This window comes from Porites lutea, chromosome 5 (genome assembly GCF_958299795.1).
Source record: "Porites lutea chromosome 5, jaPorLute2.1, whole genome shotgun sequence".
NCBI lineage: Eukaryota > Metazoa > Cnidaria > Anthozoa > Scleractinia > Poritidae > Porites > Porites lutea.
Window position 1 is genome coordinate 27,691,821 of NC_133205.1, and position 15,253 is coordinate 27,707,073.

The window sequence follows — 15,253 nt, forward strand, 5'->3', positions numbered from 1 at the left end:
CAAAATATATGATACTTGGAAGCCACTACGTCCGACTAAGGCATTTAAATGGTGACCTAAACGTTACTGTTAATAATCAACAATTGACTTGGGTGACTAACTCTAGATATCTGGGAGTAGAGGTTGACAAGACATTGGGGTGGCAATCCCAAGTAGTTACCATCTGTAAAAAGGTATTTCCAGGTATCGGGGCCTTAAAACGTATTTGTTACCTGGTGCCTCTCCAAATCCTAATGAGAATGTATGAGGCTTTAGTCACTCCTTATTTTGATTATTGCTTCAAAGTTTGGGGATGTATGGGAAAAGGCCTGTGTGACAGACTCCAGAGATTGCAAAATAAGGCTGGGAGAATTATAACATTTAGTGATTATAATACAAGATCTGCAGATTTCCTTGAGCAAAGACGTTCTAAGCAGCTCGCAATAAGTGTTGTTAAATATATGAATAACTCCAGTAACTCCAGTGACCAGAGGTTTTTTCTCAGCTTTTTTTGCATTCTTTTGATGCTTTGCATTGAACTATCAGTAGCCATCAGGAATAAAGTAAGAAAAAACAAAAACTCTGGCACCTAGGGTAGGTAACTCTAGTGACCAGAGGATTTTTCTCTGAGCTTTGGGCCTTCTGTCACAGCTTGGCAGCAAACTATCAGGGGTCACCTAGGGTTTTAAAACTGAAGGAAAAGCTGCAAGGAAAATTTGTAATCAACATTTATACTCATTAAACAGTAATTTATGTCATGTTTTCTTAATAGTTTATTAGTTTTACAACTGACATTATAAGGAGAGAAGTTACTGAGTAATACATTCAAACCCCTATAAAGAGGCCTCTTTACAAGTGTCCAACTTTCAATAACAAGTTGCCAGTGACTAGAGTCTCAGCTGACGAAATCATAAGTAAATCTACCACAGTTAAAAGAACCACTATCAAGCAGCCACGTTTCTTACCTCCTAAAAATCTACAGACGACTTAAATCACTGACACTCACATTATCATCTAAATCACTGACACTCACATTATCATCAGGCCACAAGGGAGCGGGGGTGGGGGGGGAAAGGGTTGGGGGGAAGAGGGAGACACTCAAGAAAAACTTGGTTAGAGCCTTGCCCCTGAGGCCTTCAAACCCTGACCCTGTTTACAGTCAAACCGAGAAAACAGTGAATAATATGTCGTGCAAGAAAAAAGCCAATCAGGTGCAGCAGCTCCTGTCAGGCGTGAGAAAACTAAACCGCAAGCAAGAACCTTTATTAGTTTGTTGTTTTGTGGATTGTTCGCATGTCCTGATCTTTTCTGTGATTGGTCGTAACACAATAAACATTCCTGAAATATTTCAAGTGTTCATGGTTTCCCCAGTTGCACTGCAAAAACTAAAATAATTCATTTTGTTGTTTATAGCCTGCGTAGCAAGTGTTTCCGTGCTGTTTCGGAGAAAAACTGTGCGAAAAATGGCTCTCGTTTCATTTCACGCGAGGCCAAAACCGAGAATCTGGTTCCTCGGTCTTTCTTTGCTCCGAAACAGCACGGAAACACTTGCTACGCAGGCTAGCTGTTTAAGACAGGAGAACTTATTTCATGACCCTGATTTATTTTGTTTTGCAAAGGGTTTTTTTTAAACTAACATCATGGGGTCAGATTTTAAGAAACAAAACTAGCTAACCTTCACACTTTTTACGACTTCCAGTCTGAAAGAAACACCCTTACAAGAAACTGAATAACGAAAATAATGAAAAGGTAAAAAAAACACGCCCTATTCAGCAGCACATGCCCCCACACTGTGGTCACATCAAGAGTCGGTCATGCGTTGAGTATTCAGTTTGGGGACAATCACGTGGTGTGGTCTGAGGCCAACTATTACTATTCTTGACATTTAACTACAGAGGTAATATTTAACTGTATTATTCAACCCATAAACTCGTGAATAAAAATTACTCGTAAATTTACTTTCATCGGCCTTGCAGTGCAATAACCAAACTACGGCAAATCTTATCAAGACACAAATTATAACAAGAATATATTTAAGGGAACTGCCAAGAAAACTAAACCAAATTCTCTTTGGATTGTACTAAATTATGCAACTTGAAATTGCGTATTCCGTTTCCGTTTCCGATTCTGTTTCCGTTTCCGTGATTCCGTTTCCGTTTCCGGGTTCCGGATTCCATGTTGCTGCCGTCCATCCGCACTGGCACAAGAGACTGTCTTGGGCAGACAGCAACAGCCCATGACTTTGAAAAATTTAAGCCAGTTTATTGGTGCAAAATCGTTACCAAATAAGGTGGAAAGAAGTAAAGCTCATTTTCCTTCTGCAGGTGTTGTAAGTGACAAGACCACATCTGGCTGGATGCTGAGTGACATAAAGAGAAAACCAATGAACATGCTTGAGACTTCCGTGTAAATGATAAAATCATGACACACATTCCTTTCTTATTGTATTCTAATCCCTTCCGCTTGGTGTTTAGATATTTCTCCCAGTCGCTACAATGTCCGTGCTATCTACTAAAGAATGACACAAATTTGTGATTGTGTATGTTGCTGCCTGGGAGCAGCAGGTCTGTCCCGAAGCTGTGGAACCTCATCAATGTACTCAAACGCATGTCGTGTTTGTAGCGAGAGTTCGTTCAAGGATAAGTTATTTTGCTTGTCTACGTATTGTTGGCGGTAAATAAGTAGTGCTGTATCCTCGTAGCGTTGTTGAATGCGTGTTTGAACTTCCGGTGACGTTCTCTTTCTGCTCATGCGAATCTGTTGCGAAAGATTTCAACCCACGAGCCACGACTGTTATAAATGATCACTCAAGCCCAAAATTCCATGCCGCAAGAATATTCGAGACATTGACAAGATTCAATATTTGAACTTTTTAGTCTCACTTGCAAGCAAATCCTTCAAAATTTTCCCGGCTGTGACTATGCCCAATCTAAGCATATCGTTGTTTATCTCGAGTCGAGTTTCACTCAGTTTTCTTTGAGCAAGTCGCCATGACAGTTGTTAAGCTATACCCAGACCCCTCACGGTTTGGGTACTTGACCTTTGCAGACTTTGCAGAGGTTGCTATCATTTGTTACAGCGTACACTCAATTTTCGGGTGTCCCACTTATTACTGTTGGTCTCAAGCGCTGTCGTTTCGTGCAAGAGGACAGTCAAAAAAGAAATTTGAAAACTCCTGACTAGAAGGTATTTTAGATATTCTTAACGAAGACTTTCGGTAGTATTGCGTTCACTGAATGCGCCAATTTAGCCTGTTCCAGGCGTTTGGATGGAGGGGAGCGAGTTAAATCGTACGCGGCGAGCGCAAAAAAAAAAAAAATACTAGGGGGTAAAAAAGAGGGGAGACTCGTCAGTTTTTCGCCCGTTCCCCACCATCTGTACGCCTGGGACAGGCTAGCCCCAATTTATTATTTTCTCCTAAATAGTCTGTCCCGCGCAACCTACTAGTAGTTGATTTGCCTAACTGTTGTTTTAGAGTTAGTCTTGTAGTTGAAACGCGCGGTATCTACCAATATCTCGTATTAAAGTCTTCATAATGTCTGCATTTAGTGTGCGTTTACTGTAGTCACAATTTATTCAGAGAAATCCAACAAGGGGGCGTATTTTCGAAACTACACCTTGATATTTTGATTACAGTTGGTTAGGAATATTACTTCAGCTTGGTTGTGACAATTGTTATCGCTGTAGCGCGCTGGTTGGAACGAGAATCGCTACGTATACGGCGATGCAAACTCTTTTTTATGAATTTCCACCTTTGCTTCACGCATAAAAATTTCGGGGTTCAAGCCAACGATATTTATTTTGCTTCGTTCTTCAATACATCTTTTCAAAAGAACCTATAAATTTGCATTTATGTAATATACAAACGGCAGTTAATTAACAATAGATTAGTTCCGGTTAGATGACCTTATGGCATGCCTTTTAACCGCTGTGGTTTGTTAGTTGAAAGCCTTCCGCTGAGCCTTTGTACTGTTTCTTTTAACTCGCGAGCTTTTAAAGTTGCTCAGGACCTTAGCAATTCCCAGTAAGTGTTGGTTACAGTACTTAGTCAGGTGTCGAAGCCATTTACTTTTAATTCATTTTTTAAGTCTCTGAAATTTCTTTGCTTAAACATTTCCTTAACCAATCTTGAAAATTCATGTCTTGGATAGTTTTAGAAAATATCGTAATGGTTCAGCTTCCTTAAGATGATATTTGAAACACAGTTGAGCGACGACCCTTAAAAAGCAAATGGCATGATTTACAGTTGTTTCAGGGGCAGTCTTCCACTATCTGAACGCTTGGAACAGGCTACAATCTTGAGTTGTCACTGTTAAGTGCATAGCTACGTCACTCGCAGGCTAGCACGTAAGCTCAAGAGGACTGGGGTGGGGCCGTAATCATACCAAGCAATAACCTGTTGTCTGCTTGTAAAAATAATAACAAAATAAAATGAAGGACAAGGGAAATACTAGTTAATTAGCATATGGTAGGCATCTGTACCGGCTGACTATTTGCCCCGTAGTTCATCAACTTTATGAGATCAGCCTTAAAATGCGAGGGATGACAAAATATGAGCTTTCATCGCAGTCAAAAGAGAGAAATTTGCAATATCTAAGATAAGAACTCCAAATTAAAAGTGGTTAATTTAAGTTTAGTATATTCCTAGTCTGTTCATTTACTAAACCATTGGAAGTTTACTATAAAAAAGTTCTCTACGCGATCCGTTTTCCAACAAAAAGAAGCTCATTATTTTGAGAAAAATGAAAAGATTACGTTAGAGAATTAATCATGCATCCTAGACGCTTGACCGCGGTGGATAACGAGGTGCTCTTAAAAGTTCTTTTGAGACGAAACACAAAAATAACCACTGGGATCAGGAAATGTATAACCTGGTGTATAAACAACAGCTTGCATGCAGTAAGAATGGATGAAAAGAGCCAAGAACTCTGTTTTTGCAACCTAATAGTGGTCTACATAAAATATCATTTGGGTCGACATTTTGAAAACGCTTTTTGTAGTTTTAGGACTGTAGTAAGAAGTTAAGCAATAGATTACTCTGTTACCCATTACCCTGATTTTGATCTTACTTTGAAATTTTTATCGCTGAAATCATTTTATTAAAATTGATACAAGGTGAGACTTTTTGTGATGCAAAAACAAACTAATAAAAATCCAATCTGATTAAAAAGGTGTAAGGCACTCATAAAATTCTTTATCTAATCACTAACCTTAAATCCCGATAACTGAATACGTATTCCGATTATTTTGAAGAGTTTCAAAGACTTCACCGGTGCTGCCGGAAAAACCTGGTTCCTTTTTTTAATCTTATAGTAGTCATTTAGTTACTTAGCTATTTGATGACTAAAACAACTCGCTGAAGAGGTAATTAGAAAGCCATGTGAAAAATCGGCGCCAATACATCTGATTTAGTAAGCTCTGTAATTATAAAAATTTCATTGCTGCACGGTAAACCTTTTGTATCTATTGATTGCATTTTACATTTGGAGTCGCTGCGGTAAGAATCGAAGAGCTGAAATAGAAGGGCAGTGATATTATACTTTGTTTGAGAGTAAATCGTACTATATACGGGACTGGGTCGCTTTTTTGTAGAATTTCTGGGGTGTAAGTATTGAGGTAAAGATAAATAGTGATTGAAAAGTTTCTGCACAAATAAATCAAAAGACGGTCTTTCACCGTGCGGTTTAGCAGCGCAGCCTATCGATTCAGACCTATTCATAACATTGACTCAGTTTCGTTCTCTTTCCAGACTCCTTCGCTTTCAAGTGCACTCACAAAGTTGATCGATAAACATGGCGGACATAAACATAGTGGGTGTGGTTGCGATCGTTGTGTTTTATCTTCTTATTCTTGTTGTCGGCTTATGGGCAGCTCGTCGGCGCAAAGAAGGTGAAGAGGAAGCCATGTTGGCAGGAAGAAGTATCGGGTTGTTCGTTGGTACCTTTACCATGACAGGTAATTTACATGTTTCTGATCCAGGAAAAAAGAATTAAGCGTATAGAAGGACGGTAGATTGATCATATCTTGCGGATAATTCACTTTCTTTAAGTCGAGCAGAGGTTTCTGAGCGGTTTCTCTCTTGCATGGCTTTTAGCATTTGCGAAGTCATTCGCGTGGCTTGTCATCCAACGACGCCATAGACAAGCTACGTGAACAACTTCGCAAATGCTAAAAGCCATGCAAGAGAGAAACATCTGTTCGCATGGTGTTCAAGTTGAGGTTTCCTGGAAGTTTAAAACGGTTGAGACTTTCTCCCTTGCTGGACCTTTAAGTCTTACCCTGGCTTTGGAGGTCCGTTCTCGACTGAAATGCTTAGGATTAAATAAACTGTGCTCACGGCGGTTTGATAAAGCTCTGGAGACGCTTCACCGCGAAGTATCAAGAACAAGATGAGAAAAAAAAAAATCTCGTACTGACACCCAGGTAAGGTAAGTCTATTCTCCTCGCTGAAAATGAATGATTTTAAGTTTGCTGTTATACCATGCATCGCCGAACTTTGACTCATTGTTGTATTGTATTGTTGTAAGAATTTAACATGTATTTTATTTTCGATTGACAGCTGCTTCAGTTTCCGCGCACCTTAAACACATGCCATTTATCAATATCTTAACCTAAAAATATTAAACGTGCTTTATGAAGTAAAAAGGTGCTAAAAAAGTACACTTGGAAAATGCCCCATATTTAATGTTCGGCAAAGGGAACATTCCGAAATGAAATATTTGCGTTCGCATTGTTTGTTTTAACGTGATTTTCATATCAGGGTCTAATGTGATTTTTCAGTTGCTACGGGTTCACATTTCTACTCTGTGTTTATGATGTTGGTTTTTTTTCTATAGCGACATGGGTTGGTGGAGGTTACATAAACGGCACAGCAGAAGTCGTCTATGATACTGCGCAGGGTCTGGTCTGGGCGCAGGCTCCGTGGGGTTATGCGCTGAGTCTTTTAATAGGTGAGTACTATGCGTAAGTAGTAGTCGGAACCTCCAATAGGGAAAAAAAGAACAACCTCCTTTCCAGGGTTCTTTCTCTTCTTCCGTCGAACCCAGAGAGAACCCTGGGAACGAGGTTGAGGAAACAGCCGATATTCGGCAACGCCACCACTGGTTTCCCCGCGAAATGACGTCTGAGGAGGAACGGGCGAAGAAATTCCATACTGATGACGTGTCACTAACCAGATCTGGGTAGTGCTCCTGATTGGTCTTACCGCGAAGGGAATTTTCGTCATCATAGCAGAAGCACTACCCAGATTTGGGTAGTGACACGTCATCAGTATGCAATTTCTGTGCTCATTTCTTAGACGATACTTCGCGGGGAAACTAGCGGTGGCTTCACGAAATATTGGCAGTTTTCTCAGGCTAGTCTTAACCCTACAAACCTCCTTTCAAATGGCTTACCCCAAAGTGTTATTTCAAAAACACCAATTGAGAAACCGGCGTTGTTTACGTTGATCATCATTACCCGGTAGACACTTTTAAAGGGAACAAAGAACTGCTGACCAGCTTTCTATATATAACGACTGTAAAACAAACGATAACAGACCTAATAAACGTCCGGGGCGTTTAGTTAATTTTAGGGGTCCAAGCGGTGGCGTTTAATAGATAGGAGGCGTTTATCAATGCCGGATCCAGACCTTTGAGATAAGGGAGGAGGTCTAGTCATCCAGACCCTTAGATAAGAGGGGAGGGGCGGGGGACGGTCTCCCCAAAATTTTTTTTCGGGAGATCCATATATCGCTATTTCAAATCCCAACATCGATGTCAGAATCCTAGTTCCTAATCCTAATTGTGTTGCCATCGTTAGTCTATCCTTACATTAAACTTCACATTGAACAAGATGAAATACTTGAACCCTTGTTAACTGAGCAAGAAACTGAATGAATTGATGAATGATCTTGCTCCTTTTTGCTACTGAATTCGTAGTATTTTGGAGTAATTCTCATAGGGGATATCCATTAGACAGGGGGCGTTTATTAGGGAGGGGCTTCTAATACAATTTTAACAGCGTAGAGGGAGCGTTTATTAGATAAGAGTTGTTTACTTGGAAGTGGGCGTTTGTAAGTAAGCGTCAAGTGAGCCTTGTGGAAAAATGATTTGTGCTTCGTTGTATATAGTATCAGTGAATTTAGTCTTGTACTTACAAAATTGTCTCACAAACCTTCACAAACATATTTGTCAATGGAAAGAAAGAATGGATGAAAGAACGGGATTTCACTTTCTTTGGGCTTTTGTATGATTTTCAGGTGGACTTGCCTTTGCCAAGATCATGCGCAAAAAAGAGTACTTCACAATGCTAGATCCATTCCAAGAGAAGTATGGACTGCGCATGGGCGGTCTTTTGTACATACCCGCATTACTAGGAGAGATTTTTTGGTCTGCAGCCATCCTAGCTGCTCTTGGTGCCACTATCAGCGTTGTTATAAGTTTGGATCGTGTTCCTTCTGTTATTGCATCGGCGTGCATCGCTATTTTCTATACACTGATTGGTGGGCTCTATTCTGTTGCCTACACTGACGTTATCCAACTTATCTGCATCTTCATCGGGCTGGTAAGTAAGTCAAGAACAGCTGACATGCACATCTTAAAAGTTAAACTCAGCAGGTAGCTACAGTAGGGAACTGCCTACCTTTATGCACAGACGAAATAGGCTAGGATCGGAGAAACGAGTGATTTGTTGTGTGCGCTTATACTTTTTAGCTCGTGCAACAAACAGTTTCCGGGCAAATCAGTACCTTGTGTGTGCGGTCATTGTAATTTTGTTCTTAATTCATGTTCCCGCTTTACTCAGGTCCCTGTTTGCTTGTCTCTCTGTGTGTAGTTGAGGTGATTTTGTCGCTGTTACACGTCGCTGTTATATGTCGCAGGGTGTGCCGCGCATGATTTTGACCCTGGTTACACGTCCTGGCCTGTTGAACACTACCCTGGGTACCAGAGTTTTTTCTTGTGTGCGACGGGAATTTTCGGTGATGGCCGAAGGCCGACACATCTTCTGCCGTAGGCCGAAGCCACGAGTTTCGCACGGGTCACTATAAATACTTTACAGAAACCGGAAACTGCGCTGGAAAAGTCTCTTGCACCCGGGGTAGTTGAACACGCCCCTGTTACATTTTCCGGTATGTCTGCCGCACGAGGTTTTCTCGCTGTTACACGTTCCTGTTGCACGCCCCTGTGTGATTACTGCACGTGATTTTGTTGATGTTTTATGTCTCTTTTACACGTCCCGGCGTTTGCACCGCACTTGATTAACTGCTGTCACAGGTCCCGTGTCATGTCGCTCTGGGTGTACTGCACGTGGTTTTGTCGCTTTTTCACTCTCTTGTGCATCTTGACCCTTCGTAAATTCCCTTCGTATCTCTTAACCTTTATGTTGCCGTTACTTAAATTCCTCTAATTCTGATCTAATGCTCATCATCCTTTTTATTTTCCAGTGGATCAGTATCCCTTTTGCCTTAACAAACTCAGCAGTAAGCGACATTGCTGATGATTCAGGGAAGCGTTGGACTGGAGAGTGGTCTACCAAGTTTGTTGGCGTCTGGATTGATTATGCACTGTTACTGGTAAATCTATTATCGCTGTAGAGATAGTTTGCGGTCAATTTCTTTTTCACTCTTTGTAGGTTTGTGTGTGGCAAGATACCTCTCCAGTCGCATCTCACATAAAGTAGACAGATTCACCGGCTGTTTGACGGGAATGCACAAACGAAAACGTAGAGCCTCAGCAACTTACATTTAACGGCACAGTAAATATCTTTTTGGTGTCGAACTGGTATTGACATTCAAAATGTAATTTTTAAGCGGGATTAGGTTGCGCTTTTCTGCGGCCGAACGCAGTTACCGTTTGGATTATACTTATGTACATCTTCCCCATAGCCACCATGTTATATGAGGTGTATTCGATACTAGGAATTCGAAATTGTGTTTTACTTCGTATGCAGACTTTTGGTGGTGTTCCATGGCAAGTGTACTTTCAACGTGTATTGTCATGTAAGACAGCCCGTAAAGCCCAAGGACTTTCCGTGACAGCCGCGTTTGGGTGCATTCTGATGGCTGTACCGGCAGTTCTCATTGGAGCTATAGGAGCCTCCACAGGTATTACATTCTATGCCACTAACATAAACTGAGACTACGGGTGAAAAATCCTTCAGTATAAGACCCGATATCGATCAACAAGTTAATCATGTCAACCAAACAAGTTTTGCACTCGGGGGTAGTGCGGTCAAACCCCTCTAATACGGAGACTGGGGGGGGGGGTCATAAAAAAAGTCCGTATTAAAGGGGTGAGAGGGTTAAATTAAGAGAAAATATAAAGGCTTTCTTTCCCCAAAGACAGAGGAAACTGTCCGTAATAATGAGGTGTCCGTTTTAAGCGGGGTTTGACTGTATACACTACCTCTGAGTGTAAAAGTCGACAAAATGCCATTTAAACCGGCCAGGAAGAGCAAGGCAATTTTTACTTAAAGGTGTGCGAGCTTCCATTTAGTCCGATGTGCAATCCATTTAAACAAGCTTTGGCTGAACCGGCACATAAGATCGGAGTGTCGAATTCAGTGAGAAACAGAGAAAATAATTTCAGTTGAAAATTAACCGGAACGAACCAACAGACTATGATATAGTAGAAAAAAGAATATTTCTTTGCTCTGCTGCATATTTGTTGACTCCTTTTCAGTCAAAAATAGTCGACTCTCCAATTCCGTAGCCCGTTCCAGGCTCCAGGATCTACACTGACCGAGAGCACAGCCTGGCACAGGCTACCAACTCCGATCCTTATTTGTCGATCTATAATCGCGACAATACATTCTGACCGGTATTGACATGCAGTACGGCTGGGCTGCCTGTGGTCAAAATAGCTGAGCATTAGCCTCGTTCCTACTTGCGTTTTCATTGACCTCAACCTCGTCTCGGTCCACAAAAACGCGAAGAAAGAACTTGGCCGATATCCAGCCATTTTGACCTCACACATGGTCAATACCGCAAATGTATTAAACGCATGCGCAAAACACAAGAACTCACTGAGTTCGAATCAGCTTTAGGTTGGTTACCAAACGTTACTCTTTTGCTGTCTCACACCAGACTGGACCAAGACTGACTTTTATACACCACCGTCTGGCAACATCACCAATCAGACTGCATCAGTGGAATTTGATAAGTCACTAATCCTTCCCATGGTGCTGCAGTACCTTACTCCAACAGCGGTCTCATTTGTGGGACTGGGTGCAGTTTCCGCCGCTGTCATGTCGTCCGCTGACTCCAGTATTTTGTCCGCCAGCTCAATGTTCTCTCGAAACATTTACAAACTGATCTTCAGACAGAAGGTGAGGTACCGTTAGAAAATATAAAGACATAAAAATGGCGAATTTACATTTAGTCCCTCAGAGGGACCGTGTTAGGGCAGTCTAATACATTTTGTGGTTAAGAAGTCACCTTCTCTTGATAAGTCGTCATTCTCAATGAGTAGACCCGTGCAGTTTTGTTAATTAAACGCTCTGCAACTTGTCGTAAGCGAAGAAATTAATCCTGAATTTCAAAAAAGTTTCATGACAACAAGCATGTTTCCCCAAGCGTTATAATTTACCATACGTCAAAGTTACAAAAACAGAGAGAAATTGTGATGTATATTTTGCATTCCTTAAGAAAAAATTGTGTTTTTTTGGTGGTAATTTCTTTGCTCACCACCTTTCCGTTCGTTTGGTTGAAAATAGAGTCTGATGATTACTAAGGCTTTAATACTAAAACCGACCTAGAAAAACTAATCCCTAAATTCCTTTGAGGGCAATGATTTCAGCAAAGGTTTTCTCTTTTTTATTCTTTTCCGGTTGTGATGAACATATTCATTCTCCTAATCTGGGATAAATTTCAAAACTGTTCGCCACGTTGACGGAAATGAGCGCAATTTTTTTGTTAGGTTATTTCAGCTAAGAACCAAAATTGCGCGTGGAATCGGTAAGCTGTATAAGAAAAAGGACAAACAAAACTGAGTTAGTTGCAAACAAGAAAACTGAGTTTTGGTTTTGAACTAACTTTTTTCCCAGGCCTCCGAGAAGGAAGTTGTATGGGTGATGCGCTTTGCCATATTTGGAGTAGGTGCGGCCGCTACAGCGATGGCTTTGTTAGTGGATTCAATCTACACCTTGTGGGCTCTGTGCAGTGACTTGGTTTACGTCATCCTGTTCCCACAGCTGTGCTGTGTGGTGTATCTCCAAGGCACCAATACCTATGGCTCTTTTATGGGGTACATAGTGGGGCTGGTACTTCGCATTGGGGGAGGGGAGAAGAGTATCGGTCTACCACTGTTTATTGAGTACCCATATTACAACAAAGACGATGGACAGCTGTTTCCGTTTCGTACCTTAGCCATGATTGCATCGTTTGTAACCATCGTTGTTGTGTCGTATTTGCTTAAGTTCTTGTTTGAGAGAGAAATTATTCCTTTAAAACTAGATTTCCTGCATTGCTTCAGGAAATATGAGCTGGAGAAACCAGAAAAAGAGAAAAACGACGGCTACCCTATGGTGAAAAGGGGAAGATCAGGGAGCTCTGAACTGTAATTCAAGTAAATTAGTAACTGCCCACTTACATTGAGAACTATGTTTTTGATACGCTATACGCATTAGTAGTATCTGGTTAAACTTATTCCACATTCAAGATACAAAACATCTTACTTAATCTATCTCGCCGAAATTTGGGACGTGATAAAGAATACGAAAGTCTAGTGTTCATCGTTTTAACTATCTTATGTATACCTTTTTTTTCGTTTTCTTTTTTGGTTTAATCTTTCTTTCAGCGGTTATGAGGCACTAGATTTTTCGTTTGACCAAACGATGTTGATGACTGTTGCAATCTATATGTCCTATCCAAATATTTGTTTATAAATAAAAAAACATGAGGGTTACGCGCTTTTTCTTATGTCGAAATGGGACGAGTGATATTTCAGACCTACTCATTGTCACCAATATGTAAATATTCTATGCACTGCTGATGACTCGCGAACCACCCAAAATGAACATTGATATGAAAAGGATTTTCCATTCTCATGCAAATAAAACTCGTTTTCACAAGAAAGGTACCGTAAAATTCCGAAAATAAGCCCCTCCATGTATGAGCCCCACCAAATATAAGCCCCCCAAATCGGTAACGCAAAAAACCGTCCGTTAGCTCGCCCCTCCAAATATAAGCCCCCCCGGGGGCTTGTACTTGGAAAATTGCCCTCAAATACAAAGTAAAACAAAGCAAAAACGGTTAATTTACTTCCAACTATAAGGCTAACCCAATCGATTTTGAAACGCAAATTTCCCTCCTTAGATGAGCCCCCTCGAATACAAGCCCCTCCAAAAGGGTCTTTGAAAAAATATAAACCCCGGGGCTTATTTTCGGAATTTTACGGTATTGCTCTTAGCCTCGTTTTGAAAGTGAGAGTTTTTAGAACACGGAAATGGCCTGTTAGTCGAACAAAACATTCTCGTCTTCGCATGGTAACTCAAACGCCCTTTTCTCGCCTTTTAAAACAAATGCAGCACTTTTGATCTCACTACAAAGCATTTAAAGTGACTGTTGGCTATTGTTATTTCTTCCCTCTTTTAGCATACTTGCATTGTAAATGATTTTTTTAAAGTGATTTGAAATAAAAATTTCTCAAGTTAGGAAGGTGTCCTTTGTTAGTTTAGAAGCATGGGCCCTGACGTAAATAGGGTACTAGATGTCGAATTATCCTTTCAGCTGGGTAATCTCTTACCTTGCGGAGGAATACATTGTCATCAGCCTCGTTCCCAGTCGTCCTCGGCGATTTCGGATGTGACGTCACCTGTCAAGCTTGTCGGGAAAATTCGCCTAGGACGCCTCGCGCTATCGCGCTCGGTTCCAAACCTCCCCTGGTCACTTGGATAGCGCGAACAGGCCTGGGTACGAGGCTACATTGTCATAGCTTATTGTCTTCGTCTCATGAATAAAATGCGGGAGAACCTCATCAAGATAATTTCATGTGTTATTTATTGGTGGTTTATCAAGTTTTACCAGTTTTCAGCACCACCACATTTCTATGGTTCTCCCTCATTCTCCTCCATTTACATTTATCGACTCGATGGTTTTGGTTGTGGAGGGAAAACAATAGAAATGTGGTGGGGGGGGGGGGGATATAAACTTGGAGTAGGAGCGAAATAACTTTATTCTGGAGGAGAAGGAAGGGGAGTGGGGAAAGTAAAAATTGTGTTTAGTGCTAGAAACAGCTGTTTGCCTTCAAATTCATAAATATGCAAGTTTTGCTCTATAGCAAGCACTACCCCTTAACTAGAATTACTTGTTGTCTGCAGTGGACAATGAACGCGATAGGAAATAGAACTTGCAAAACAGAGAGAAGTCGTTAAGTCACGTTGCCATGGTAGCAAAATTTCTAGATGACAACAAACGGAAAACGTCATATAAAAAGTTAATTCGCACTGTTTCAAACTTCATCGATCTCACTGAATTTCATTTTATTTGGGGAAAATTTCTTGGGTTGAAACCGAAAGGACCGCATCTAAGTTTAGAAAAAGAAAAACAAAATTTTTGTGTTGTGTTCACACACTCCATAAAGCAGGCGCGTGAAGTTAGGAAGTTTCATGTCGCAGTCGTGTAACGCAGCCAAGAAATGTACAAAAAAGCGTGCTGCATGTGAAAAGTTTGTTGCTTTAGCTTCCTATTGTTATGATCCAGAAATTTTGCTACCATGGTAATGTGACGTCACACTTCTCCTCTCTATTTCATTACGGCTCACTGTCGAGTTGGCGCGTGTTCCTTCTCGACAACATGAATCAGCAAACTAATACCTTTCTTAGTGTTTTGTCAACCAATTTAACGGAAGACATTCATCGATCTAAAGCCAATCAATCCAGTTAATTCACCTAGAAACAGCACATTACCTTTCCTGATAAGATTCTCCCCATTTTATTCATGAAAAAGACAAAAGGCTATGACGTCATCCGCGTTAAGGTATTCCCGTACAAGTTAATAAGATTTCACCTCAAAAAAGGATAATTCGGTCCCTACTGTACTACTAAGACGATAAGCAAATCAAGAGGACACATAACGGATAAAACGGTTTTAAAATTTCTAGTATTTTTGTAAAAAATCGAAATTCATTTCACTCACGTTTCAGCACATTTTTAAAAATCAGTGGACTTGTAGAGAATAAACGAAATTATTTCTAGAAATCGCCAGTTTAGGCGGCATTTATTGCACTTTGACATCTATAACCCTAGGTGTGGGAAGCGCATCAGTACATGAGAGGACTCAGAAAGTTTTACTGGA

At 40.8% G+C, this 15,253-nt stretch overlaps 1 protein-coding gene across 1 annotated transcript; it reads left to right on the forward strand.

Moving 5' to 3' along the window:
* Window positions 1-3,055: 3,055 nt before the first annotated feature.
* LOC140938727 (high-affinity choline transporter 1-like) lies at window positions 3,056-13,545 on the forward strand. Its single transcript, XM_073388237.1, has 8 exons — window positions 3,056-3,165; window positions 5,729-5,934; window positions 6,816-6,929; window positions 8,219-8,523; window positions 9,404-9,532; window positions 9,910-10,063; window positions 11,045-11,286; window positions 12,004-13,545. The coding sequence occupies exons 2-8, from the start codon at window positions 5,772-5,774 to the stop codon at window positions 12,517-12,519; spliced, it is 1,623 nt and encodes a 540-aa protein (XP_073244338.1). The 5' UTR covers window positions 3,056-3,165; window positions 5,729-5,771; the 3' UTR covers window positions 12,520-13,545.
* Window positions 13,546-15,253: the final 1,708 nt, after the last annotated feature.